Source organism: Microtus pennsylvanicus, chromosome 1, assembly GCF_037038515.1.
Source record: "Microtus pennsylvanicus isolate mMicPen1 chromosome 1, mMicPen1.hap1, whole genome shotgun sequence".
NCBI classification, from domain to species: domain Eukaryota; kingdom Metazoa; phylum Chordata; class Mammalia; order Rodentia; family Cricetidae; genus Microtus; species Microtus pennsylvanicus.
The window spans coordinates 167981498-168007650 of record NC_134579.1 but is presented as its reverse complement, the minus strand read 5'-3'; the positions used below and the strand labels follow the sequence as shown (position 1 = coordinate 168007650).

Sequence of the window (26153 nt, the reverse complement as noted above, 5' to 3'; positions counted from 1 at the left end):
AGTTACCTTAGCAATTTTATCCCCCTAATTTGTTTTATAATCAAGGTAGATGACATTTTTTTTTTCGGGCAATAGGAAGGAAAACCATAATTCTGCTTTCCTGGGTATGAAAATTTGAAAGCATTTAAACTTAACTTTGTAGTCCACCCCCCCTTTCTTTGCTTGAGAATCACTAACAAAAAATATAGTTGGTGTCTGTAGTGGTCATGTTCATAGCTGTAGACAGTAAAGAACACTATAGGAATTGGTCAAGAATAGCAAGCTTTTGCTGGCATTTAGAAATGTATGTGACACCTCAAATTGTCACAACAGCATGCAATGCCCAGGGGATGAGGATGTTCAATGTCCTGTACGATGATTGTTTCACAGAAAATGCCAGAAATCTCCGGGCAGCGGTGGCGCATGCCTTTAATCCCAGCACTCGGGGATTAAAGGCATGCGCAGTAGAGGCAGGCGGATCTCTGTTGAGTTCGAGGCCAGCCTGGTCTACAAGAGCTAGTTCCAGGACAGGCTCCAAAGCTACAGAGAAACCCTGTCTCGAAAAACAAAACAAGACAAAACCAAAAAAAAAAAAAAAAAAAGAAAGAAAGAAAAAGAAAATGCCAGAAATTCCTTTGGTTTGATGATTTGCAGTCAGAAAATCTAGACATTCCTGACACATTTTTTGCTTGAATATTTGATTTCTAAGTTAAGTCCAGTGACACAACAGAACATACACAGAGGCAAAGACTATATATATCTTTTCCTACTTGCCACCTATTTGTATATCATATGCATGATGTCCTGAGTCCGAGACATACATGGATTATGAGGTATAGTAAATCAGATCAAATGAGCACAGAACAAGTATGTTGCATCTATGACTGAGGTGCTAACAATTCTAAGATGCTAAGCTCTCCGTTTGAATTGGAATTTGCTGTAGGTGCAGAAAGAAGGTGGTAGTATCCAAAAAATACAAGTAAGCAAAGAATTCTATCATATCCCTTCTTGCTCATGTTTCTGTGATCAATCATTTTTCTGAAAATGACATACAAAGAGCAATCTAGAGTTTTCTTTTTAGTCTTTACTTATCAGTAAGCAGAAGGTAGAGAATATTGTTAGAACATATACAAAAGAAGGGAAATAAAAACAGTTGAGTTTGTTTTGTGCTGAGTTTACAAAGTTGTGACATCATAAATACATATGGATGTAGAGTCATGAAATTCCAATTAGGTAATTTTGGTGATTCCACATATGAGTGAAATACTGTTATATTTGCATTTAAAATTGCTTTGTACAATATAAAGATGAATGGTGCAATTCATGATAAGAATTTAAAGTTTCATTTCCCCCCCTTAAACTGACATTAAAAAGCAAATTGAATTGGGGATAGTACTGTATGCCTATAACCCTAGAACTCAGGAGGCTGGGACAGAAAGATCTTATGTTCCAGGCCAGTCTGGGCTACAAACCAGCAAATTTATAAAGCACTATGGCCAGTGGAGGGAGAGAAGGTAAGGCGGAGGAAAAGAGAAAAAAGGAAGCAGTAGCAGCATAATAGTTTAGTACAGAAAATGATGTTTTGTCTCTACATTTGAACCAGTTGAACTGTATTTTCATTTTGCTCTGAGGCTCACAAATTATGTAACTGGACATGACTGGGCTAGTTTAAGTAGTAAAGGATTAATGGATAAAATAATCTCTCAAAGCCATAGAGCAAGATTTAAAAAATATGCAGTTAGAAACAACTTCCAGGAAAAAATTATTCCTAGAAGAATGCACATCTCACAATAGTGTTTTTCTTGTGGAAACCCAGAAATAAATGTTAGCACTCCTCTCAGAAGAACCAGATAGTCTCACCATAGTGTTTGTCAAAAAATCTCATTTTTTCCAAATACAGGTGAATCACCATGTTGCTCACTTTCAGAAATATACCTTGAACTGGTGCATTTGATTGCTGGAAATTAAACCACATGCTGATGCCACATTCTGATTGTTAGCATCCTTTCCAATTAATTCATATTTAAGTAAAGTCATTCTGATGGCTTGGGAGTCACTTTGGGAACTTGAATACTAAATATCTGGGATTTCACACTCTTTTTGGCTGGCATTAAATATTTATCATCACACTGACTAATCTCATGTTAGCACCCTAGCTGCAAGGGAGTCTGAACCAGTTTATCTGTCAGTTTCTAAAGTACAGACTTGCAAGCTAGAAGGTTGTGGTGCTTAATCTTCATTGTTAATGTGATTAGATTTAGAATTATCATGGAAACATAAGGTCTACAAGGGTGTTTGCAGAAAGGTTTAACTGACATGCAAAGACCCACTCTGACTTGAATAGCTCTATTCTACAAGCTGTTCCTGAATAAATTAAAAGGTTAAAGTGGGCTGAGCACTAGAATTCATCTTTCTCTGCTGGACAAAATAGAAGCAGTTACCATACATCCTTTTTACTATGTCTTCCTCTTATGGACTGACTATATTTCTTAGAACTTTAAACCAAGATAAATTCTTCCCTTCTTATGTTTCTTCTTGTCAGGTGTTCTGCTACGGTGAGAAAAGGTGCTAATGCAGGGTGGACTGGCTTGGTGAACAAGCCAATACCTCCCGCCCCCTCCAGCACATAATACAGAGGTCTTCGCCTACTATTCCAGATAATCAATTGCTAAGAAGTAAATGTCTTCAACTGATGTTGAAAAGGATTGGTACAGAAAGGTAAGAAGGCTCTAAGTAAAAGGATGAGATGATAAGTGCCGTCAATGAACTAAAATAATTGACAAATGTTAATTGCTATCATTAAAATACATTTCTTACAATTCCGGCATATAAATTCTACAAAGATAACAGAACATGTCACCATATCTCTCATTATCTTAGCAAATGATAGTCACTGAAAAGAAAGGATATTTACATTCATATTTGGCATTTTACATATTGTACACAGAGTAGTCATCTGGATGTAAACTTTCACCCACATTATTAAATTTGAGTCTGATTACATGCCTAAAAAGTTAAAATGATTTCCTCATCATTTCATAGATGAGAAAATAAACCGACAGTTATCAGACAAACTCACTTATCTAGTAAATTAAATTTTAAAACTCAGTTGCTAAGTGAAAATGCTACAACTTTTTTTTCCAGGAAGAACATATTTATAAAACCTATTAAATCGTGGTTAGGAGACTGTTATCAGGTTTTTTATTTGATCATCAACTTTAAATTACACATAATAGAAAAAATATTCCCATCTCACATTTTTCAAGAGTGGACATTATTTTCTTAGGAGTTCTAGAAGAATGTGAAACAAGGTTGTAAGTGCCTTTTGAAAAAGTAAACAATGTTTCAAGAGGCAGTGGTCAAGAATCTTGTTCTAGAAAGAGCTAATATTAATTTGATACCTTTACTTTTCAGGTAGAAACAATATAATTTAAAAATTATGTATGGATTTCATCAAAATATAATCTAGGATTCTCCATTTTATACTGCTTGAGAAACACAGGGTTGGCTGGTGGGGTGCTAATACAGATTTCCATTTCCCATTCCCCCAAAATGTGATTTAGTAAGTGACAAAAATATTACACCTTAAAAAATACACTAAATGCCACAGAATACCGTGGAAATCACTGATACTGTCAATCTGACATTCTGTTTGAATCAAATGAACCCAAGGCTTGTGCGTGGTTGTCTTATTTTTAAATCACTTCTTTAGTCTTTTAATACTTAAAATCAATTTTTAAAAATTTCCCTTGTACTATAGCTGCTGGTAAATTATGCCCTAGTCTTGCCATTTATTATTATGCTCTTGAGAGTAATTTACTATATTGATCGGTCTCAGATCACCCTAAGCATAAATTCCTATTAGCATTTATGATATAGAAACCTTCTTTTAGTGATGTGTCCCTTTAAGCCTTTTGATTTTATGTGATAACCCACAATGGCTGCAAACAAGGTGCTTTCACACCACTCCAAATACAAGGCAATATGATAACCAGTAAAACACACCTGTATAATTTTGTAAGTGGGACAGAATGAGCTCGACTTTGGATGGATAATGACTGTCAAGTGTCCTAATTCCGGTGGCAAATTTCAAAGCTGACACCATAGTTTCTGGTCCTATCACTTCAATTTTTTTGTGGGGGGGTTAAAGGACCCACAGAGATTAGTTTTTAAGAGAAGCAGTTGTTTCACATGTGAGAAAACTGAGGCCTAAAAAAACCAAATTATTTGTCCAAGGTCACGCCCAATATTAGTGACCAAGTCAGAAAAAAACCCATAGGTTCTAATTTAACACACAAACCAGCAACATCTGTTTTCCCAACACCCCACAAACTTCATCATTTTCATCACCGTTCAGGCTCCAAATAAAGGTTTTTGTTTTGTTTGTGTGTGTGTGTGTGTGTGTGTGTGTTTGGTTGGTTTTTGTCTAACGGTCCTACCCCACCCCGTTTGGCTTCTGTGTCAATCCTGCCCAACGCGTTCATGAAAACACGGTGACTTTCATGAGCCTTTTTCCTTAAGCCAAAATTTTCTCTGAAAGGCTCTCAGGGCTCAGCCCCGGGCTGGGAGAGGAGTGGAGGGAGGTGACTGGGGCAAACAAGTCTTTACGTGTTCTCGCTCGTGCCACCGCGGAGGAAACCACGGCGAAGTCCTCCTCCGGGGAGTGGGGGGGGGGGGAGAAAAACACGACGGTGGGAAATCCCTGTGCTGTGCCTCTGCCAACCCTGGGCAAAGCTGGGCAGGGCCGCGCGTGAATAAATCTCCTTAAGTGGCCGGGCGCAGACACTGCAGCACCGCAGCGGAGGAGGGGGGGCGAGGAGGAGCGCGCGCCGCTCGCCTGCGGGGCCTGGAGGAGGGAGCGAGCGCCAGGGCGGCCCTTTTATAGGCCGAGGCCCGCGCGCCCCCGCCCCTCGCGCTGGCCCGGGCTGGGCGCACAGCCGCCGCGTTACCTGAGAAGGGCCGGCCCAGCCAGCGCCCCGCCCGGCCCGCCCTCCCTTCTTCCCTCCCTCCCTCCCGCGAGGCCCGGGCCGCACGAGATCTGCGCCGCGCCTCCCTTCTCCCGCGGGCGGGTTCCCTTACCTTGTACGGGGGTGGGGGGTGGGGGGCGGTTAAAAATCCTGTCCGCGGCCGCCTCCCCGCCTCCTCTAGGAGGATGTGAAATGGCGGAGGGCGAGGCGAGCGCCAGGAGCCGCCAAAGCCCCGCGCCCCTCGGAGCCTATCCATGACATCGGCGCTCCCCCGGCCCCGCCGCAGTGACCCGGCCCACAGGCCGAATCATCGATTCCCCGGCGCGCGCCGCGCGGCCCGGCTTCCCGCCAGCCTCTCCCGAAGCCGTGCGCTCCAGGCCCGGGGGTGAACCCTCTCCTCGCCCCTTAACCGGGTTCCCGCCGGGGCGCGGGCGCCCACCCGCCGCTACCCGCCCGTCGGCACCCTCGCGCGCACACTTACACACACACACACACACACACACACACACACACACACACACACTCACACACACACACCCCCTCCTCCCCTCCCCCAGTGGTTGCGTCCGTGACATCATCATCATGGCAACAAGAGCTGCAGCCTGGGACCGAGGAGCCCGTGTGATTCCCGGCGGCGGCGGCCGTGGCGGCAGCACCAGCGGCACTACCCGACCCGACGACCGTGCCAGGGCTTCCCTCCCGCTGCCTCTCGCCGGCAGCGTCTGAGGAGGAGGAGGCGGCGGCAGCCCCACAGCCCCGTTGCCCCGTTACCCCGCGCGCCGCAGCCGCCGCCGCTCGTCTCGGCGTCCGCGTGAGGGGAGGGCAGACGGAGAAGAGAGCCGAGCCGAACCGAGCCGGGGAGGAGGCGCCTCTGCGGAGCCGCCGCCGCCGCTGCCGCTGCTGCCGCCGCTGCCAGGTCGCCCGTGGAGGGGAGGCGGTGGCGGCGGCGGCGAACATGTTTTCTGTGAGGATAGTGACTGCCGACTACTACATGGCTAGCCCGCTGCGGGGGCTGGATATCTGCCAATCCCCCCTCACCCAGCTGCCTGTCAAGAAGGTGCCGGTGGTTCGAGTCTTCGGAGCGACCCCGGCAGGTAAGCGGGAGCGGGCGGGGGCGGGGGTGCGAGCGGCGGGGTGTCGGAGGTGTCGGGGGTGCCCTCCCCGCCTGGCGCTGCCGCGCACGCCGCCGGCCCTCTCCGGGGTCGCTGCGGACTCTTCCTCTCCTCTTCGCTCCGCTCGCCTTTTCTCCCGCGCGTGACAAGAGGCAAAGGGAAAAAAATGTGGGTTCGTGCGAGCGCTGCGCCCCCCTCCGCGACAGACAGGCAGCGGGCGCGGGGTATGGACTGTGCGGGCGGCGGGCGGGCTAGGTCCCTCTCTCGCTCGCTGGGTCCGGGGGCTGTGCCTCGTCCCCAAGGACGAGTTGGCGGGGTCCTTAGAGGTCGGTGGCTGATGGGACCCCGGGTACCCGCTGCACCTCCTCGGTGCCCTGTTCTAGAAATGGCTTTGCGAGCAGAGGGGAAGTGTCAGCCCCGTGGTCAGTCGCTCCCCGTTGCCTCCTTTCACCCTCGCTCTCCTCTGCCCCTGCCGGAGATGCTTTGGCTGGAGAAAGTGGCGCCCGGAGCCAGATAATCTTTCTCATTGAAGTGACCATGTGGCTGTGCCGCGGGTGCAGGTCGTGACTGCTTAGAGTTTTATGCCTCGGCGGGGACAGAGCGGCATCCTCAGGTGCAGTGCTTTCAGGAAATGTGCACCATGGAAATAGGAAATACGTGTTTGTGTCGCCCAGCATAAAATACTACACTTAATGGGGGTGAATTCGTCAGGAAACACAGCCAGGCTCAGCACCACAGGCGTTTTAAAATGCCTCTAGGCTGGGTTGTAGGGTTGCATTTTAGAAATAGATTTTAAAAAGTATTTTGAAGAAATGGTGGGAAAAAATGACAGAAGCTATATTCTGGAACGCTCGTTGGGAATTTATAATACAAATAGAATAGTGGCCAAATATGCAAGGTTTTTGTGTTTTTATTTTTCAGTTTTGCTTTTTACATGCATTAAACTGTTAAGGTGAAATGCTAAAGCAGTATTCTGGAGGCGGATGCTCTTACCAAGGAATTGCCCTATGGGATTTTAGATAGCATTTCCCACTTGATGCTCCTTGCCCTCATCGCCATTCATCTTTATTACTACAGTCAGCTTCTGTGGGCTGCCAAGATAATACCACTTTCCAAAATACAGGCACCCATTCGAAGCTATCACCTTTTCATGTGACTTCTCTTTGTTAAAAATGTCAATGCGATAAATAAGATTTGGTAAAAGACTCCTTTTTCAAATAGTGGGAGTTTGACGCTGTGAACCTTTGAAGATAGAGCATTTGAATGCTGTTAACAGCTGGTGGAGGGTACAGCCCATGGGACTTGAAGACTGGAAAATAAGAGGCATTCTGATATTCTGGAGGATAGGTTCTGTACCCTTTAAATGTCGTGGTGCTCTCTTTGTTTTGATTCGGAACCTGCTTGTTCTCGGCTCAGCTGCAGAGAATGATAGTGAAGTTGATTTTCAGGTCGTAGAGCAATACGTTCTATGACTAGTAGATACTTGTGGTGGTGGTCCAGTCTGGATGGTGGTTGAGTTACTTTTCTACGGTTTTGGTTTTTCTTGCTACACTCACTAAATATGTATCTCTGGGTGATTGTAAAACTGTATTATGTAGGAAAGTTTTGTTTGTTTGTTGTTTCACTAACAGCCCAATTCTGTGAAAGACTAGCCTTTACAGATAGACTGTGGTGTATACACTTGTGTTTCTGGATATTGGAATGTGAACTATTTCATAAGGAATATTTATTTCTTCTCTTCGTCCTGAATATCTTACAATAGGTCGCCAGCCCTAGTTAAAAAGGAAAAAGAAAAATTCACTGTTTTTATGGTGTTTTTCGAAATAATACAAATGAATAAAAAATACTTTTCATACAGGCAAAACCAAATTTCAAATTGCTAAGTATTATCAGATTGAAAGAGGTATAATCAGAGGCTTAAACAAAAATTTGTTTCAAGCTTGGCACATGGATGAATGTAAATGTCAGCTTAGGACTCAATAATTCACTCATTAATGTATGTATGTTAATAATTTACTTGGTTGGGATATGCCTTGGAGTTGAGGTCAAGAGAGAAAACAATAAAATAATTCCTTACATAGTATAAAACAAATCTTGTTTCCTCAACAAGAAGAAAATTGAAATCCTTGGCATACACTGAAGGTCTGCAGTTTTCATAAATCAAACATTTTAATGTCAGAAACCCCCAGTAGAATTAGTATTAATTCAATCTCAAGAAAAAATAAGCTGCAGAATTTTCTGCTTTTGAATTCTCTTCTTAAAGAAAACTAGTCTAGGCCATGTAGAGAAATAAAACTTAAAAATAATAATGTAATAGAGAGGCCAGAATATTTTATTAAAATCTAATGCTTTAATCCCAGCATTTGGGCGGCAGAGGCAGGTGGATCTCTGAGTGTGAGGCCAGCCTGGTCTACAGAGCTAGTCCCAGGACAGCCAGGGCAATTAGACAGAAACCCTGTCTTGGAAAAATTGTGAATGCTAGACTTTGTATTGAAAACAAATTTACTACTACAAAATGCAACTAGTTCATATCTTTACTAACAAGCAAACTACAGGAATGAAAATTGTAACACCTGATAGTCCATGAAGCGCCATAAACATGTTTTCCCTTTTTAGGTGCTAATTTTGGAAGTCCTTAATCTTTTACTTGGGTTTGGAGAAAAGATTTTTTTTTATTTTTTTAAACAGAATTTGCTTTTCAAAGGAGGTCCTGAAAAATAGCATCAGAAGAAAATTTCTCTCAAAATGGCTATTTAAGAATTATAAATTTCAAACTGATTGGAAGACTGCTATTGCATGAAAAGTAATTTTCTGCTTTAGGAAACAGTCCAGTTAACTTTTATTGTCCTCTTTTAAGGACATATTTGCGTAATGTACAAAAATGTCTTGGATTTTAAGGACATATTTGTGTAATGTACAAAAATGTCTTGGATTTAAAAGTCTCTGTGTTTTGAGTTAATGAAATTTGAGAATATTATTTTTTCAAGTAGTGTGTTCAAGCTTGAATTTGGAGTTCTAACTGATGAATTTGATCATCTGCTAACTGAAGAATGGTGATTTCTTATAGAAGTCACTTAATTTTATTTTCATGTGAATGATGGAACCTTTTCGTTCTTTCAAACTCATTAAAGCTTTTTACCTTTATTTGCGTGTGTGTGTGTGCGCGCGCGCGTGTGTACATGCACTCCAGCACCCTGTATGTGTGGAGATCAGAGGGAATCCTTCCACCCCGTGAGTTCTTGGGATCCAACAGGTTACCAGGCTGAGGCAGCAAGTGCCTTTACCAGCTAAGTCTCCTCACTGGCCCTAGACTCGTTTTTAAAACCCTCTTGAACATTATTTGTATGCTACTGTGTCCCAAACATTATCATTTATAGAAAAATGTGTGTTTTTTTAAATGTTTATTTATTTATTATGTATACAATATTCTGTTTTGCGTGTATGCCTGCAGGCTAGAAGAGGGCACCAGACCTCATTCCAGATGGTTGTGAGCCACCATGTGGTTGCTGGGAATTGAACTCAGGACCTTTGGAAGAGCAGGCAGTGCTCTTAACCTCTGAGCCATCTCTCCAGCCCCTGTTTTTCTTTTATAACAACGTTCTAGTAATTTTTCTTTGTGGAAAGAGAGCAAGATGATGACTGAAGTATGGGATTCATATCTGAATGTGGGTGTGACTACTCAGGTGAGGAACTGGATGCTGTCCAGTTTCCACATCTCTCTCTCTCTCTCTCTCTCTCTCTCTCTCTCTCTCTCTCTCTCTCTCTCTCTCTCTCTTGCTTCCTTACTTGATGTAGCTCCTTCACGCTGAGCTCAGGTGACTCTCTGCTTTCTCAGCACCAGGTTAAACATAATTATCCTTTCAAAGAGCGTCCCTGCTGAGATGCAGAGTAAATAGAAGGGCAAGGTGTTCACTAACCAAGTCCTGAACCAAAGTAAGCAAGACAAACTATAGAGGGAGCTGTTTGCCTTCCTGATGACTGCCAGGAGCTCTCCTGTGACTTTCCTCCTACTTGGTGACTGTTTTTATAGATTGTTAGAGATAGTAACATGAAATCCGGTGGTTCTTTTTTTTTTAAACATAGATTCTAATTTTGAATTCTACATGAGTATGGGGCTTCTTTGACTGATTGCATCTTCTATTTTATAAACCTAGCTGTAATGAACTATTATAATGACCTGTTTTGGTAAGTTGGTAGATTATTAAATACATTTTTATGAGTGTGGTTTTGAAAACTATAGCACTTAACTTAGGTTCTCAAAAAAAATTGAGAATCTTGTTTACACTTAGCTAAACATTCAAAAATATCTTAAGATCATGTAAGACCTATTTAGTTATAATTATTAGAGATTTTCAGGAGCATACAGAGATCTAGTTAGGCTAATCACAAACAAAATTTGACCACTTTAATAAATATTTGAAGTCCCAAATAGAAAGCTTTAATAGTTTTATGTATTATATTTGACTAAAGTCGTAATCAACAAATTAGAAGCAGGCAGGAGCCCTCTTGATTCTGGAACACTGTGGAGAAGCTTAGTGTATATCAACATAGTCTGTGTGCCTTTGTTAAAGCAGCATTACCTTCCAGAAACGCAGAAGACAAGCGCTGATAGACATGGGAGTAAAAATCGAACATAGAATGATTAGGTTGAAGCAGAAGTGTGTGCAAGAGATCGTGAGGGCTCTAGACAGAGGATGTGATGACCACCTGACAGGCAAAAAGAGAAGTATAGATTGTCATTTTAGATTTTCTGAGAGTTAAAGTTTTTGGATAGAGGAACAGATAACAAAGTAATTCACAGATGAAGAAAACTTCTCTCTGTAGGGCTGCTTAGTTAGCACTCTATGCCAAAATCCTTGAAATGTTCCCTTTTGACTCATTGGTTCTAGTTTCAGGGATTTTAATCTATGGACATAAATATTTTGGCAAATTGAATTGCCTTTTGAATCCATCTACTTTTCATTATCCATCACCATCCAAGTCCAAGCTCCTGACATTTTTGAAAGGGTTTACTACAATAGCCTAATCGTGGTTTATCCCAATCTATTCTGCCCATTCTAATCTGATTTCTACACTGTAATCAGTTTTTTTTTGCAAAACAAAATTGTTTACATCACGCTATGTGCTTTAGTAATACTCAGTTGTATTAAGAATACAGACAAAATTCCTTGTCTTAGGGGGTGTCAACTACCTATCTACAAAGTCTTGCATAGCTTGGTCCTACCTTTCTCTTCAGTCATGATTTAAACCATATTCCTCTTTCCTTGCTCTTTGTATTCCTCCCATATTGGCATTATTTCAGTCCCGTTTTCTTGCTATGCTCCCTCCCACGTTGAGGGGATTGAACTTGCTGGTCCCTGCAAGTAGAATATTTTCTTTTCCTTCTTCTAAAACTTCGGTTTATCTTTCCTCAGGGAAGTCCTCCTACCCATGGACATCTAAAGCGCCTTCATAGCATTGCTGTAGCTATATTCTATATGTATTGGAGATTGTTTAGTTTTTCTTAATTGTAACCTCCAGAAATGCTAATAATGGTTGTTGTTGTTCACTGTTAGAGAGCTGTGCTTACCAGAGTGCTTGAAACATAAGCATTCACTGAAAAAATTAATCAATGGATGATAGTCATCACAGAGAATAGCCTCAGATGGCTAACAGTTGGGAAGTAGGTACATAAAGGGAGCATATTTCAGCAAAATGTTATTCAGTTCTAATCATGTTTAGATTATGTAATAACATGGAAAATATTGTCATTTTGTGAAAGAATCAGTTTATAAAATAGTCATTTAAAATGCAGAAAAACTTATTGAAATATAAAGGTTGATTCTCTGTAGAAAGTGTGTTTTATACTTTTCAGATTTTCTATGCATAACATATATTGACTGCATAGTTTAGAAAAGACTATTCACATGCTTGTTAAGAAAAAGCCAATTTCCTAGATGTGTTTCAGAAATATAGTAAGACAAAAGTATGAGTCTTATTAGGGTCTCTAAAATAAATATCCACCAAAGTGCATAATTGCACCACAGTATTTTGACCTTAATTATGCTTAGCTAAGAAAATGTCAAAGACATTTTTTTTTCTATTAAAGCAAACTAGCAATTTCTAGTTGTAGTATATCCATTTGCTTGTGAAGTTGTTTTAATTTTAAAGTATGGGAGTGGGTATATGAAGGTGTCTTTTCTTGTGTTGAGGGTAAGCCCTGGGCTTTGTATATGTTAGGCACGTACTCTGCTACTGAGGTCTATGCCAGGAACTTAAAATGTTTATGAGCCTGGCATGATTTGGGCACGTGATAGCAATGCAACAGAGTAAAACTCAGAAATAAACTCATATGTTAGTTCTTAAAGACAAAGATACTATCTTTGATCTTTCAGTTGGGAAAAGAATGGTTATTTAATAAGGATTTTTAACATATATGGCTATTATTCTGATCAAAAAAAAAATAAGTGGGCTTCCAGAGGAATCAAAAACAAATGTGAAATAAGAAATAGGATAATCATTTTTGATGTAGTTCAGGAATGATAAATGTCCTTCAGGTTACAAAAAAAAGAGGCTGAAGCTAGATTCTGAATTTTATGACACAGAAATAAAATTCTGTATGGGGCAAATCATAAGCTAAAAGGTAAATTGACTAGTAAACTCATTTGTACTTTTGAAAAGCAACCAATTTTTTCCTAATAACCTCCTGCCAATAAAGAAATAAACAAAGAAAATTCATGTGAAAGGGCTATATGTATGTAGTATTTCTTATAACGTTACAGTTGTAGCTATAACGCATTCCATCGTCTGTTATATTTGCAAAGCTATGTGGGATAAGTTGAGAATAGTGAAGAGAAATGCCAGTCTCATACATTGTTGGTAGATTCTAAAGTATTCATGCTTTATGTAAAGCAGTTTGGAAAGTTTCAGACTTAAAAGTGTACTTTTCTTGTAAGATAGCAATTCTACTCAAGATTTTATGCTTCCTGTTTTGCATATGTGTCAAAGTGTATGAGTATGTGTGGCTGCATTGCAGTACGATACTGTGTGTACAGCAGTGGTGCCATGGAAGAGGAACAAGGAAAGGGGAAAGACTGGAGTGTGTTGTAGGTAGAGAAACAGTGTGCTACATTTGTACTGTTGTCTTCGGGAAGATAATTGGTGGTAGTAATTGCCTCCAGTAAGTAGAACTGGTTTAAGTTGTGGTTACAGAAATTAGTAAAGCAGAACAAAAGCAAAAGGTCCTAATAATTGCTCTAAACAGCAGCAAAGTAATCACTACAGTAAAAGTTTTGTTAGAGGTCTTCTAATTCAGAGCCTTTAATTGATGGATATAGCTCATTGGAAGGTGACCCTAGTGAAATAGAGGCTGAAAGGGAGGCTTTTTGGTTGGCACCTATAAACTGCAGGGCGAGCCTCCATTTTTATTTTTTTGTACTTGAAGTGTAGTAACAGAGGTACTTTACTATCTAGAATGTCTTCAGCCATCAGCCCCAGCTGTTTCTTGAGGAAAAGAGATTTTGGAACTGCTCTGAACTTGTATTCTGAGTACCTGAGGAGCATGCCATCTAGGTCAAGGTACATCTCACTATTGATGCAAGGAAGCAGATAGTGGCTGGGGAGGCAGAGAAGGGCAGGGAAAGACTACCTCTAGGTCCAACTCTCAATCCTTGCTTGCCGTGTGCATTTGATGGGCTATTTTATCTTGCCGCAAGGTAACTAATAGAATATGTATGTTCCCCAAAATCCTTCTTGATGTGAAGAAGTTGGGATTTAAAATTCATACATATTAAGAATTTTTACATTACTTCTTTCATAAGAATATCATAATACTTAAAAATTTTAACATATATGTGTGTATATATATATATATATATTTATATTTCACTAACCATCATGCAGATGTTCCGTATGTCCTTCTGTTGTACAAGGTTTTAAAAACCAGTAACAATGTGAGGGTGGAGAAACTTATTCTAGACTTATTATTTTATATATATATATATATATATATGTATGTATGTATGTATATTTAAAACTTTGTGGGAATGTATATATATATATATTACACATTTGAATATATATATTCAAACACATGAATTTTAGACAGGTAGCAGTTTCAGGCTTTGCCCAGTACTTCATTGGTTGGTATGAGGATAGATTTGAAAACTGGGAATCTGGACAGTTTTCACTACTTCACATTGGCCCTTACTCCCTCAAATTTGAGGGGATATTGTAGGAAGATATTGATGACAATTGAAAGATTAAATATAGAACATTGGTAGAATTACTAATTTCATGTATATAGTTTAGAACTCTTTAAAAGCCTACTGTGTCTAGAAGAGGAGAGAATATCATTGTAGAATAGACTCGAGTAAGGTGTGTATATGTGTGTATGATGATCTTTAAGAATAATAAGTACAACTTACATAAATGAAGAATTTAGGATAGTTAGAAATGAAAATCAGCATTAATATTATACACAATTAAAATCTATTAGACTTCTCAGATTCCTTTGCTAGTACGTATTTTCTTCTGACTTTTCATTGGCATTCAGTTAATAGGAAGTAAAAATGATTGCAGTTTAAGTAGGTTGCATTTAAATAGGGTAGGTTGCCATTAGCTCCAGTTGTTTCAAAGAAATACTTATAAATTTAATGAGTGTGATATGTGATATGCTTTGGAGTGTGTGTTGCTTTGGTACCTAGTTGCTAATTTAACACCACAGTGGTATTAAATAAGAAGAAATAATAGGAGTGAAGATATAGTGAACTTTGAATACAATTATGTTAACTTCTAATTACCATGCAAATATAAATAATATGGAGATGGATATCTTGGGCAATCAGAGAGACATCCACTATCCAAACATGATGTAGATGCATTTAGGGTAACAAAACATACTGTAACTAACATTTATACTCCCGGTTACAATTTTTTAACCTTTTGGTAGTTTTTTTTTTTTAAATTCTTTGAAGATTTCCAGATGTTCCTGTGTTTCTTCTGGTTCTTATAGATTTTTAAATATTTCAATTTGTTTAAATGAAAACTTGTTGCTTAATTATTATTGGGAAACTGGACTGTTTTCTGCAGCAGAAATTGAATATATATCTAACAGTGATTTCTGAAGCAAATGAATAGTCATTGTCAATGGAAAATTATTTATATATATTTTCTGGCCAATTCTACTTTAATTTTAGTTTATAGTTTTGGGAACTAATAAGAATTCAAAATCAGTTTCTTTGGGGGTAATTATTTAATTTTCTTTGGGTTCAGGGAATATTAACTATATAAACAAATAAAAGAGTGTTACCTCAGAAATGCCTTGTCTAATATTTAACAATTTGTAAAAGTTTTCTATTTTTCTTACACTTCTTCCAATTGCCAAGAAAGTGTAACAAGAATTAAAAGAAGTATTTTAGTTTGCATATACATATATTTACACTTAAAAGTAATTTATATATTAAATTAGGTTTGTTTAAGATGTGAAAAAGATGACTTTGTAAGTAAGAATACATATTGCTATGTGAAAGAATGTAAAGTTAAAACATGTTGGCATACTCCTAGTTTCTCAGAACAAGAAAATGACTAATCTAAATTTCATTTCAGAATAAAAACCAAGACAAGCCACATAAAAGCAACCTAAAAATTAAACTGTCATCATATTATTTGTTTTTAAAACTATGGAATAATATATCTGAGGAAGATTACTCTCAAAATTGTTTTTCTCAATTTCAAGTAAGTAATTTATTTTGGTTAATATATTGGGGGTGAGGGAGGTGGGATGATCCTTGGCATTGAAGTTGGTACTCATCCTTAAAAGTAACAACTCAAATATCAAACTCTTTAAGCCTCTGGCTCCTTTGACCACTCCCAGAGTTTATCTCCTTGGTTTTCAAGTCCTGGCCCTTTCCCACACTGCAGTTAATAAAGGGCTTACTGCATTGAACACTGTCTGTAGAAATAGTCATATAGCACTGTCCTCAGGCATCCCCCTCACCCCCCAATAACTCCTCCATTCCACTGCCTTCTGTGCTGAGATACCTTGGACAAGTTATTTTACTTCTATGTGCTTTAATTTCCTTCTCTGTAAAATGAATTTTACTAATTTCTACCTCACAGGACTTATTACTGAATAAAATAACCAGCAAATGTCTGCCATATAGTAGCATAATGTTACCCACTTCTATACTTGTCTCTAGACTCTTCCTTGTTACCTCTTGTGTACTAAGTGCTCTTTAAAATATTTGAATTGAAGTGAAATGGAAAATGTAACATTTTGTAACATTTATGTATTCCTCCCATTAATATAAAAGTAGATCACTTGCACATTGTGGGGTAGGCTCTTTATAGTTGCTCAATGACTTATGTCTATAGATGAGATAATTGTGTATTTCAAACACCTTTTAAAAGCTGGCCAGTTTTTTAAATCACCCCATCCAGGCATAACTTTAAAAACAAAACAAAACAAAAAAACCTCTTGTTTTCTATAGGGCAGGGCAGTGTCCATTTCTGATCTCCTTGAAAAGGAGCAGTGATAAGCCATGGGTTGAGGAGTAACCATAGTTTTCCCAGTGCTGCACATTAGACTAAATGTATTCCTTTAAAGGAGCCCGATTTTCCAAAGTCATTAGTACTGCTTTTTTTTTTCCAGTGAATACTAAAATCTACCTGTGTTTAATTTTCTGTACACTTTCATACCCCAATACAGTAGGGAGAAAAAGACAAAAGACAGCTTTAACAAAATACAAAGGACAATTAGAAAAGTTATTTGCTGCAATATTTTGAGCCATCAAGCCAATAATCCATGAGAAAAGCATTCTGTTGTGTAGGCAGTTAACCCACCCTCCACCAAGCATCCTGACGGCAGTCACCCACAAGGTCAAACCTCCTATTTCAAAAGAAGGAGCAGAAGTATACTTGAATTTCCTGACCATTGGTCAGGGTGGAGTGGATCTACTTCTATGGGCCATCTTAAAGTCAAAAGAACCAAGTAACCACACCCTAAGTCAGGATGTGTAGCCGTGATTGTCAACAACTTTAAACAACCTAAATTTCTCTGACCTTCAGACAAGGTTGAAATAGGCTCACATTTTTAGGTCTTCACAGTTACATTATCCAAATCAGCGAGTTCTGGGTTCCATTGAGAGACCCTGTCTCAGTATGTAAGATGGAGAATGATCAAGGAAGCATCTGATGTCAAGGTTGGGTTCTGTATGCACATATGTGATCTCAGGAATGAAAATGTGTACACACCATACACAAGTGAACACCAAAACTAAAAATACATAAATTATGGTAGGGCATATTAAAAGCATATGCCAGGTGTCACAGTAAAGGTGACTTGTCAAAAGGGATTTATTGCTTTGCTTGTTTTTCCTTTTGTGAATTTATAATACACATACAAAAAAGAAGCCTCTTATTTTAAACCTATTTAAGACTGTGGAATTAGGTCAAATAATTCACTATTCTCTAGTGCTTTAGTTGTCTTCACCATATATTTTGTAAATATATTTATCAGTTTTTAAAAAATAACTTCTGTTAGCCTTTTTTTTTTACTTTTACAAAGTCAGAAAGATTTTCCAAGTTAATTTTTATGTATCATATTTTGGTTAATTGGGTTTAAAGTTTTTAAAATAGAAAGCATATGTTAGGTAAATACTTTAATTTCATATTAATTTTAGTAACAGATGTTGGACCATTTTTTGATTTTTATTGTATACCATTTTCCAAGTAATTAAGTCTTTATCACTATCAAAAAGTACTGTTTCCACCATTTTACACTTGAGGAAATGAGATGTAAAGAGGCTAATTGACTCTTACCTAAGTTTGTAGCATGCTTGCCTCATAGCATGTGAGATCAAATGAGAGAACATGTATTAGGTTATTACTCATTTAGACGAAAGAAGCAGAAAAGCCAAACAGTATTGTTAGTAAATGACAGTGACCGTGAGCATATTCTTAGTCACAGTAATAGTTACTCATATTAATTCACCTTTTCTAAGCGGTACTATCTAGTTTCAACATTTTATGTTTATTTAGACTGAATTACATTATGTAAATGTTTTATAAGGAAATTGGACTTTTCAGTTAATCTAATAGAAAATATTTTTTTATAAGTTTAGTATAATTAAGAAAATACTATGTGAATCTGTAGTCAGACCTTTATATCTGAAGGTCTTATATCCGGGGATTCATCCAATCTTTGAAAGTTATTTGGGAAGGGCAAGTGCATCTGTGCTGTATGTGTCCAGACTGGTTTTCTCTTGTTATTGTTTCTTAAACAATTGAATATTGCAACTATTTGCTTAGCATTTATATTTTATTTGATACCATAAGTAACCCAAAAATTATTTACAATACATGGGCTGTTACAGATACGTTATGTGCACATATCACTCCATTTCATTTAAGAGGCTTTAATATCTGAAGTAGAAGAATGGGGACTTTGGGACTAGTCCTACATAGATAGGGGCAGCTATATTTTCATATTTGCTCACGAATCTTATTTTTTTACCCAGTTACACTAACTTTTGCTGTACAGCATTCCTCCCCTAAACTTACTAGTGTCAAGAAATTAACCTTTAATTCTGGGCTCCTATTAGTTAAGCATCTCTCTTACTGCTTCTCCGTGAGCTTGTTTATATGTCTGCCATTAGTGGATAGGCCAGGTGGTTAGTCTAGAATAGTTTTATTTGGTCTGGGGTTTGGTACTGCCTGTTAGCTAGGGTGCCGTAGAGCCGGAAGCTTCTAGCAGGCTAGACATGACTCTTCACCTGAAGATAACACCACAGTTTCCAGCAAATAAAGACAAGCCCCATATGTATTTTTGTTTGATGGTCCAAAACAAATCACAGGGGTTGTCTTTAGGGGTTTCCTAGGGATATATGGCTAATTAGGCAGTCGTTATTATAATCTGTTATACTGTTGCTGGCTGACTCATTTATCCAAAGGGCCCATTTGCTGACATACGTCATATGACATTGTTCCCTTTGTTAAATAAGTGGTTGTTTTTTTAACTTTAAAAATAATATTAGGGATTGAACCCTGTGTGTGATAGACAAGTATTCTGTTGCTGAGCTATACCCTGAGCTGGAGGTGTTTACATAAACAATACATTTGGTTCAGGTAAACTTAATTCTTTCTGTTACTTCTATTTGTATTCTGTGTCCCATTCACAAATACCTACATTCTCCGCTAACTGTACAATAAGGTATTATTAGATAAGCAATAAGTAGAGTAAGACTACTATATTCATCCAAGTTTCTTACCTGTCTGCCTTATCAGAGACCTGAAAAAGCAGATAATTAATTTTTAAATGACCATATACCATATATATCTTGTGTACCACATTTTAAAAAAAGTTCAGACATTCTTTAAATATAAAAGTTGTAATACAGAGGTTGTTTAATCTGTACTGCCACCAGAAATGAGACCATATATTGAAGATTTTGTTCTCAAGTGTTTTATCTTCAATCTGATGGGTAAAAGTATAGACCTCAGCTCAATATTAATTTACATTTCTAAATTTCTTATTTGTGTGTGTTTGTATGTGTGTGTGTGGACATACACCACAGCATACATGTATAGGTTGGAGGAAAAACTTGCGGAGTCAGGGAGTCAAGTCTTTCATGTTTACATTAGATTCCCAGAATCCAACATGGTGCACAAGATTTGCATAGCAAATACCTTTACCTGCTGTGCTGTCTCCTGGCTCCTACATTCTTTTATTATAATAGATTGTCTTCCTATATACTTGAGAAGTATACACACACATATGCAGGTGTGCCTACATCTAAGTATGTTTAAGCAGAAAGTGTTTCATGTAGCACAGGCTGGCCTGAAAGTCACTGTTAGCTGGGAATGATCTTGAACCTCCTGCCCAACCTCCGTAGTGCTGAGATAACAGGCATTCACCACTATACCTGGTTTACATGGTACTAGGTATCAAACCTGAAGCTATGTGAATACTAGGCAAGCACTTTGCCAACCAAGCTACATCCCCAGTCCACATGTTTCTTTTAAAACATACTATTTCTCTTGTGCTCATTTTACTGTTGAAATTCTTGGTTCTGAGATGTTCATATGTTAGAAAAATTGACCTTTATCTAAGAATCAAGTTGTTCTTACAATAAGTGCTTTTTATTTAAATAGTGATTTTTAAAATTTTGGTTTGTGTGTGTGTGTGTGTGTGTGTGTGTGTATTTAATGAATCTTTAAAACACATCCCAATGAAGTTATACGCACATATTTGGTGCAAGAATAGAAAGAAAAGATCCAGCATGGACATATATTGTTTGGAGATTTTATCCTTAAAAGTCTGTGATTTAAAATTTTTGAAAATATCCTGTCTTTTTTTTCCTTTTCTAGATTTGTTTCTATTGTGAGACTGTTTTTTGACATTACAGTCAAGAAATAGGGCCATCCTTTATTTTATTTATTTATTTGTTTGTTTTGTTTTTTGTTTTTCGAGACAGGGTGTCTCTGTAGTTTTAGAGCTTGTCCTCGAACTAGCTATTGTAGATTAGGCTGGCCTTGAACTCACAAAGATCCACCAGCCTCTGCCTCCCAAGTGCTGGGATTAAAGGCGTGCACCACCAATGCCCTGTTAGAAATTGGGCCATCCTTTAAAGGACTATTTTTAGATGATCAGATTGTATAGCATAGGTAGAAAAATACTTCATACCAATTATAATTGTTCAGAATATTGTATTGGTCTTGCTATTTCACAAGTATACTGTATATATACTTGTGTGTTTAACACAAACACATACAACAATAGTAGTTCAAACATTGCTTTATCTTTTTAATTAGTCCTTTTCTTTAACCAACCATTGGTGTGGGAGGTACTTCTGTCTATTTGTTGCTTGTATTGGTTAATGAATAAAGAAACTGCCTTGGCCTGGTAGGGCAGAACTTAGGTAGGTTGAGGACTGGACTGAATGCTGGGAGGAAGAAGGGCTGAGTGAGGGAACACCATGGATCCGCTGTCAGAGATAGATGTGCCAGAACTTTGCTGATAGACCATGACCTTGTAGTGATATACAGATTAATAGAGATGGGTTAAATTAAGATGTAAGAGTTAGCCATTAAGAAGCTAGAGCTAATGGACCAAGCAGTGATTTAATTGATACAGTTTCTGTGTGGTTATTTTGGGACTAAGCAGCCAGGCAGCCAGGATGAACAAGTGTGACCTCCTACAAACCATATAGACATTAGAGTGATTAGATTGTTAGTTTCTCACTGATCACGTAAAATAAAGATAAATAAAATGTAGCCATTTTGGAAAAATAGTAATACTGCCAGATAATCATCTAGAGGTTATGAAAGATTTTAGTGAGCTATGGAAGAAATGGCAGAAGTGTCTGTCACCTCCTATATAGCATCTGATGTGAAGTACTTGACTCTACTGAACTTTGTATACAAAGAGAATTCAAAGCTGTAAGAGCAGACATATTAGCATGTTTTGAGTAATTTAATGTAATTTTAAACATTTAAAGGTTGCCAGACCTTATCTCCACAATTAATTTTATTCAGCAACATAAAAAAGTCAAAACCAAGTAGTAATTCTTAAGTGATACGGTAGAACGTTGTTGAAAGCCAGTATCTTTTTTTTGAAAGTTTTTAAATTTATTGAAGTTTCTTTGAGAATTTGTTACTGTCACCAATCTATGTATTTCATTGAAACTTGAAGTAATTTTTCATTTATTTGATATGGATTATTGACAGATGGTTAGTTCCTTGATTGTTCCTATAATGACTTTAGAAAGCATTTCTGAGGTTGCAGTGTAGCTCGCTGTGTTCATTTGGTACAATGAGTTTTCTTCAAAAGCTGTTATTAAACTGATAGGATATCCTAGAACATAAAACTACATAAGGAAAATATGACATTTTTTTAAAATTTTGTTTTCAAATGTTGTATATTCTGTTTACTTATTTTTTGTCTGACCTGTCACAAACAATTTGTTTCCCATTTCTGTTGGTCTTACTTTGCATCACTGTGACTTTATTTGTGTCTGTTATTTGGCACACACAAAAGCTTCATGACTGATACAACCTTACAGTAGTTCTTTAAACTCTTTATGGTGAAGAAACTTTTTTCCTGGTACTTGTACTTGAAACTACAATGAGAAATAATCACTAATATATATATATACACATACATATACACACACAAACTGCATTGTAAAAATTATTGCCTAAAGGGAGTAATTGTTACCTAATAGTAACAATAATAATTGTTTTACATCTGTCTTGTTGCAGATCTGTAACAAATTTACTTGAATAGCGTTATAGCTACCTCTTTAGCAATCCAAGAGGATTCCTTAAATGATTCCATCTTGAATTTTATTTCTTATCTTGTGTCATTGTATATTTTTCTTTTAACTTGATGCTTCTGTGACACCTACTGTAAGTCATGACTTGTACTATATAGTAATCCTTCTGTGACACCTACTGTAAGTCATGACCTGTACTATATAGTAATCCTTCTGTGACACCTACTGTAAGTCATGACCTGTACTATATAGTAATCCTTCTGTGACACCTACTGTAAGTCATGACCTGTACTATATAGTAATCCTTCTGTGACACCTACTGTAAGTCATGACCTGTACTATATAGTAATCCTTCTGTGACACCTACTGTAAGTTATGACCTGTACTATATAGTAATCCTTCTGTGACACCTACTGTAAGTCATGACCTGTACTATATAGTAATCCTTCTGTGACACCTACTGTAAGTCATGACCTGTACTATATAGTAATCCTTCTGTGACACCTACTGTAAGTCATGGCCTGTACTATATAGTAATCCTTCTGTGACACCTACTGTAAGTCATGACCTGTACTATATAGTAATCCTTCTGTGACACCTACTGTAAGTCATGACCTGTACTATATAGTAATCCTTTTAGCTTATTCCTTTTTGTTTTGTTTTTTTCAAAAACCTACCTGAACCCATTTTCAGCAAGGTTTTTAGACAGTAAAATTTTTGTTGTAATAAATATGCTTTATTCTTTTATCTTTATAAGTTTATATATTTGAAGTAAACCCCTTTTCCCTCTTAGTTTTGGCTTTTGCTGTGTAAATTGTTTCAGTATAAAAGCATATATACTGAAATGTAGTTGTAATTAATTATAAAATTCAAAAACAAGATAAAATATTGTCTCTTATGTAACACAGATTTGTATCCCTCATCTAAAATGCATATGATAGAAAATCTTCTGAATTCATATTTGTTTGTACATAATGAAATATCTTAAGGATAGGACCCATGAAATTCATTTATGTTTTACCTAAACATACAGCCTGACAGAATGACCCCATCACAGTAGATTGAGCGTGGAATTTTTATACTTACTATGCTAATGCTCAAAATATTTGTGATTTGGAGCATTGCAAATTTCAGATTTTCACAGTAGGGATACTAAACCTGTACAAGCAGCTTAGATTTTTGATACTCCCAGCTTCCCACACTAATTTGTAAGACTACTATTAAGTGTTGAATGTTCTAAACTATTCATTTTCTTAGTGGAAACAAATTTCTTAAATATGTCTTACATCCAAGAAGTTTTAGGCAACACAGAATGCTCTTGATAAGGGAAAAAAGGAGGACACAAAGTTGTGTGCAAAGAGACGGGGGTGTGACTCTGGGAAGAGTTGGTAGAGAGATAATGTCAAAATATGTGCAAAAATCTCAACTAATTAAAAAAAAGGATTATATCTTGAATAACAAGGTCTCTGGCCTTGAACTTGATATGTAGCCCAGGTTTGAATTTGATCCCCCTGCCTGGTAATACTTTGTTTACAGAGGTGTTTCAGTATTTTCAGCTTGACTGTCAATTTTTATTAACTTAGTTTCTTCAAATAGTGTCAGATAGTATTTAGGCGAATGTGTTTGTAGAACGTTCTTCTGAACCCAGACTATCTGAGAATGACTTGTGGCATGTGTATAGTCCTGACTAGCCTGGTTAAGAATGGCAAGCCTAATTATGCCACATTGTGCAGTTGTCCTAGGAATTTTTTTCTTCCAAATTGTCGTAAACATTTTTCTGATGTCTTTAATGTTTTTATTTTCTGTATTTGTGAGCACATGTGTGTTTGACAGCATGAGTATGCAGGTCAGAGGACAACTTGTAGGAGTCAGTTCTCTTTCCATCTTGGGGGTCTCAGGGATTGAGCTGAGGTCAGGAGGCTTGGCAGCAAGCACCTATTATCCACTAAGCCATCTCACAAGCCATGTCTTTTTAAATTCTGACGAGCTAAAGAAAGTTCTTTTGCTACAAAGATCCACATGCTTTTTAGTTTGGGATTCTTCTGTTGTACTTTTGGTTATTGCATTTATTCCTTTTTGTGGTGTTTTAATATAAATTAATAAGCAGTTTTAAAAGTTCTATGTTGCTTATGGACTGGATAATATTTCTTTCTCTTTAAAAATACTGTGACCATTTTCATTGTCTCCTTTTTTAAATTAATTTTCTTTTCCAAGACAAGGTTTTTCTGTGTGGCCCTAACTGTCCTGGAACTTGCTCTGTAGAGCAGGGTGGCCTCAAACCTAGAGATTGAAGCTGGTATTAAAGGGGTGTGTTACCAGGCCCAGCCTCACTGTCTCCTTTTAAGCATTCAGCTTTTCTATTTTTTATGTTTTATTACATTTGTCTATTTAGTGTGTATGGGTACACATGTGCCTCAACACACATAGAAATCAGAAGACAGTTTTCAGGAGTTGATTTTCTTCCATAGCGGGGCAACAAGTATCTTTACCTGCTGGGCCATGTCTTCAGTCCCATCTTCTCTTCTACTGCTAGCTTTTGATTTCTGCATTCTTGATAAGCTCTTTCATTGTTTACATTACTGATTTTATTTTAAACAATATTGATTCTGTTCTTTCTCATTCCCAATGTAATTTTTATTCTTTCTCTTTTATAGAGTTTTGCTTATATCTTAGTCTTTTGTTTCTTCTTGGCATTTTCCATTTCTTTGCTTTTCTGATAATTTCACAGAAACCTTTAGTTTGTTTTCCTGTGTGTACTATGCTCATGTGGGTGTGTGCATATATGCATGCATATATTTTTGTGTGCATGTAAAGACCAGAGAAACTGTGTCTCAGAGAAAATATAAAACTGGGAAGATTGCGGATGAACTGTAAATGTGGGGAAAAAGGCTTTCCGGGGTGTGACAATGCTTGCCATTGAACAAGCCCCTTGCTGAAGCTTAAAACACTTTTTTTCTGTCTGCTTTTTGGTACTCTTTTGGTACTGAGTTGCTAAGGTACCTATCCTTGTGCATTCCAGATCTTTCACACTTGATTTGTTCTTGACAAAAAAAAAAATGATCCTGCCTAGCTTTGGGGATTATTGAATAGCATGCTGCTGGTGTGCTGTTTTATGGTTTACATTGTACCAAGAAGTGTAAGGAATATCGGATGTGTTTGCATTGAGTCTGAATGTTCAGTTGGAACTAATGTGGGGTTAGTTACCTCTGTTTATCATGTTGTTATTTGATTTTTAAATGTTTCACTATAGAATATGGATTTGTTATTTATTCTTCATAAAAATGTAAATTTATAAATATGTGCACATGCATACAAAATTTTTTCCAAAATGGATGTACCAAGGTATGTAGCTAGTGACAGTGTATAAGATTCAGCATGTTTCCTACCAACATTTTTTTTTGTTTGTTTGTTTTATGAGACAGAGTTTCTCTCTGTCCTGGAACTAGCTCTTGGTAGAACAGGCTGGTCTTGAACTCATAAGAGATCCTCCTGCCTTTGCCTCCCAAATGCCGGGATTAAAGGTGTGCACCACCACTGCCCAGCTCATACCAACATTTTTAATTGTAAGACTTTAGATTTTTAGTCCTTTTTTAAATTTTAACTTTTGTGTGTGTGTGTATGTGTGTATCAGATATCTGCAGAGGCATTGTGTGTGTGTGTGTGTGTGTGTGTGTGTGTGTGTGTGTATCAGATATCTGCAGAGGCATTGATCCCCTGGAACTGGGATTATAGGTGGTTGTGAGCTGCTCAGTGTGGTTTCTGGGAGTTGAATCCAGTTCTTCTGGAAGAACAGTAAACCAACTACTGAGACATCTCTTCAGCCTTTAAATTCTTAATTTAAA

At 37.9% G+C, this 26153-nt stretch overlaps 1 protein-coding gene across 3 annotated transcripts in view; it reads left to right on the top strand.

The window, feature by feature from the left end:
• Nucleotides 1-5548: 5548 nt before the first annotated feature.
• Nucleotides 5549-26153, top strand: part of Rev3l (REV3 like, DNA directed polymerase zeta catalytic subunit) — a 142055-nt gene continuing 121450 nt past the window's right edge. Inside the window, exons 1-2 of one of the 3 annotated variants that reach the window (XM_075945213.1) lie at nucleotides 5914-6040; nucleotides 15644-15772. Coding sequence is in view for 2 of the 3 variants with exons in the window: in XM_075945196.1 (XP_075801311.1) it covers nucleotides 5902-6040 (139 nt within the window). In the remaining variant the exon portion in view is untranslated. Of the gene's footprint in view, nucleotides 6041-15643; nucleotides 15773-26153 lie in introns of all 3 variants that reach the window. The other 2 variants (XM_075945196.1, XM_075945205.1) reach the window with 2 other exon arrangements.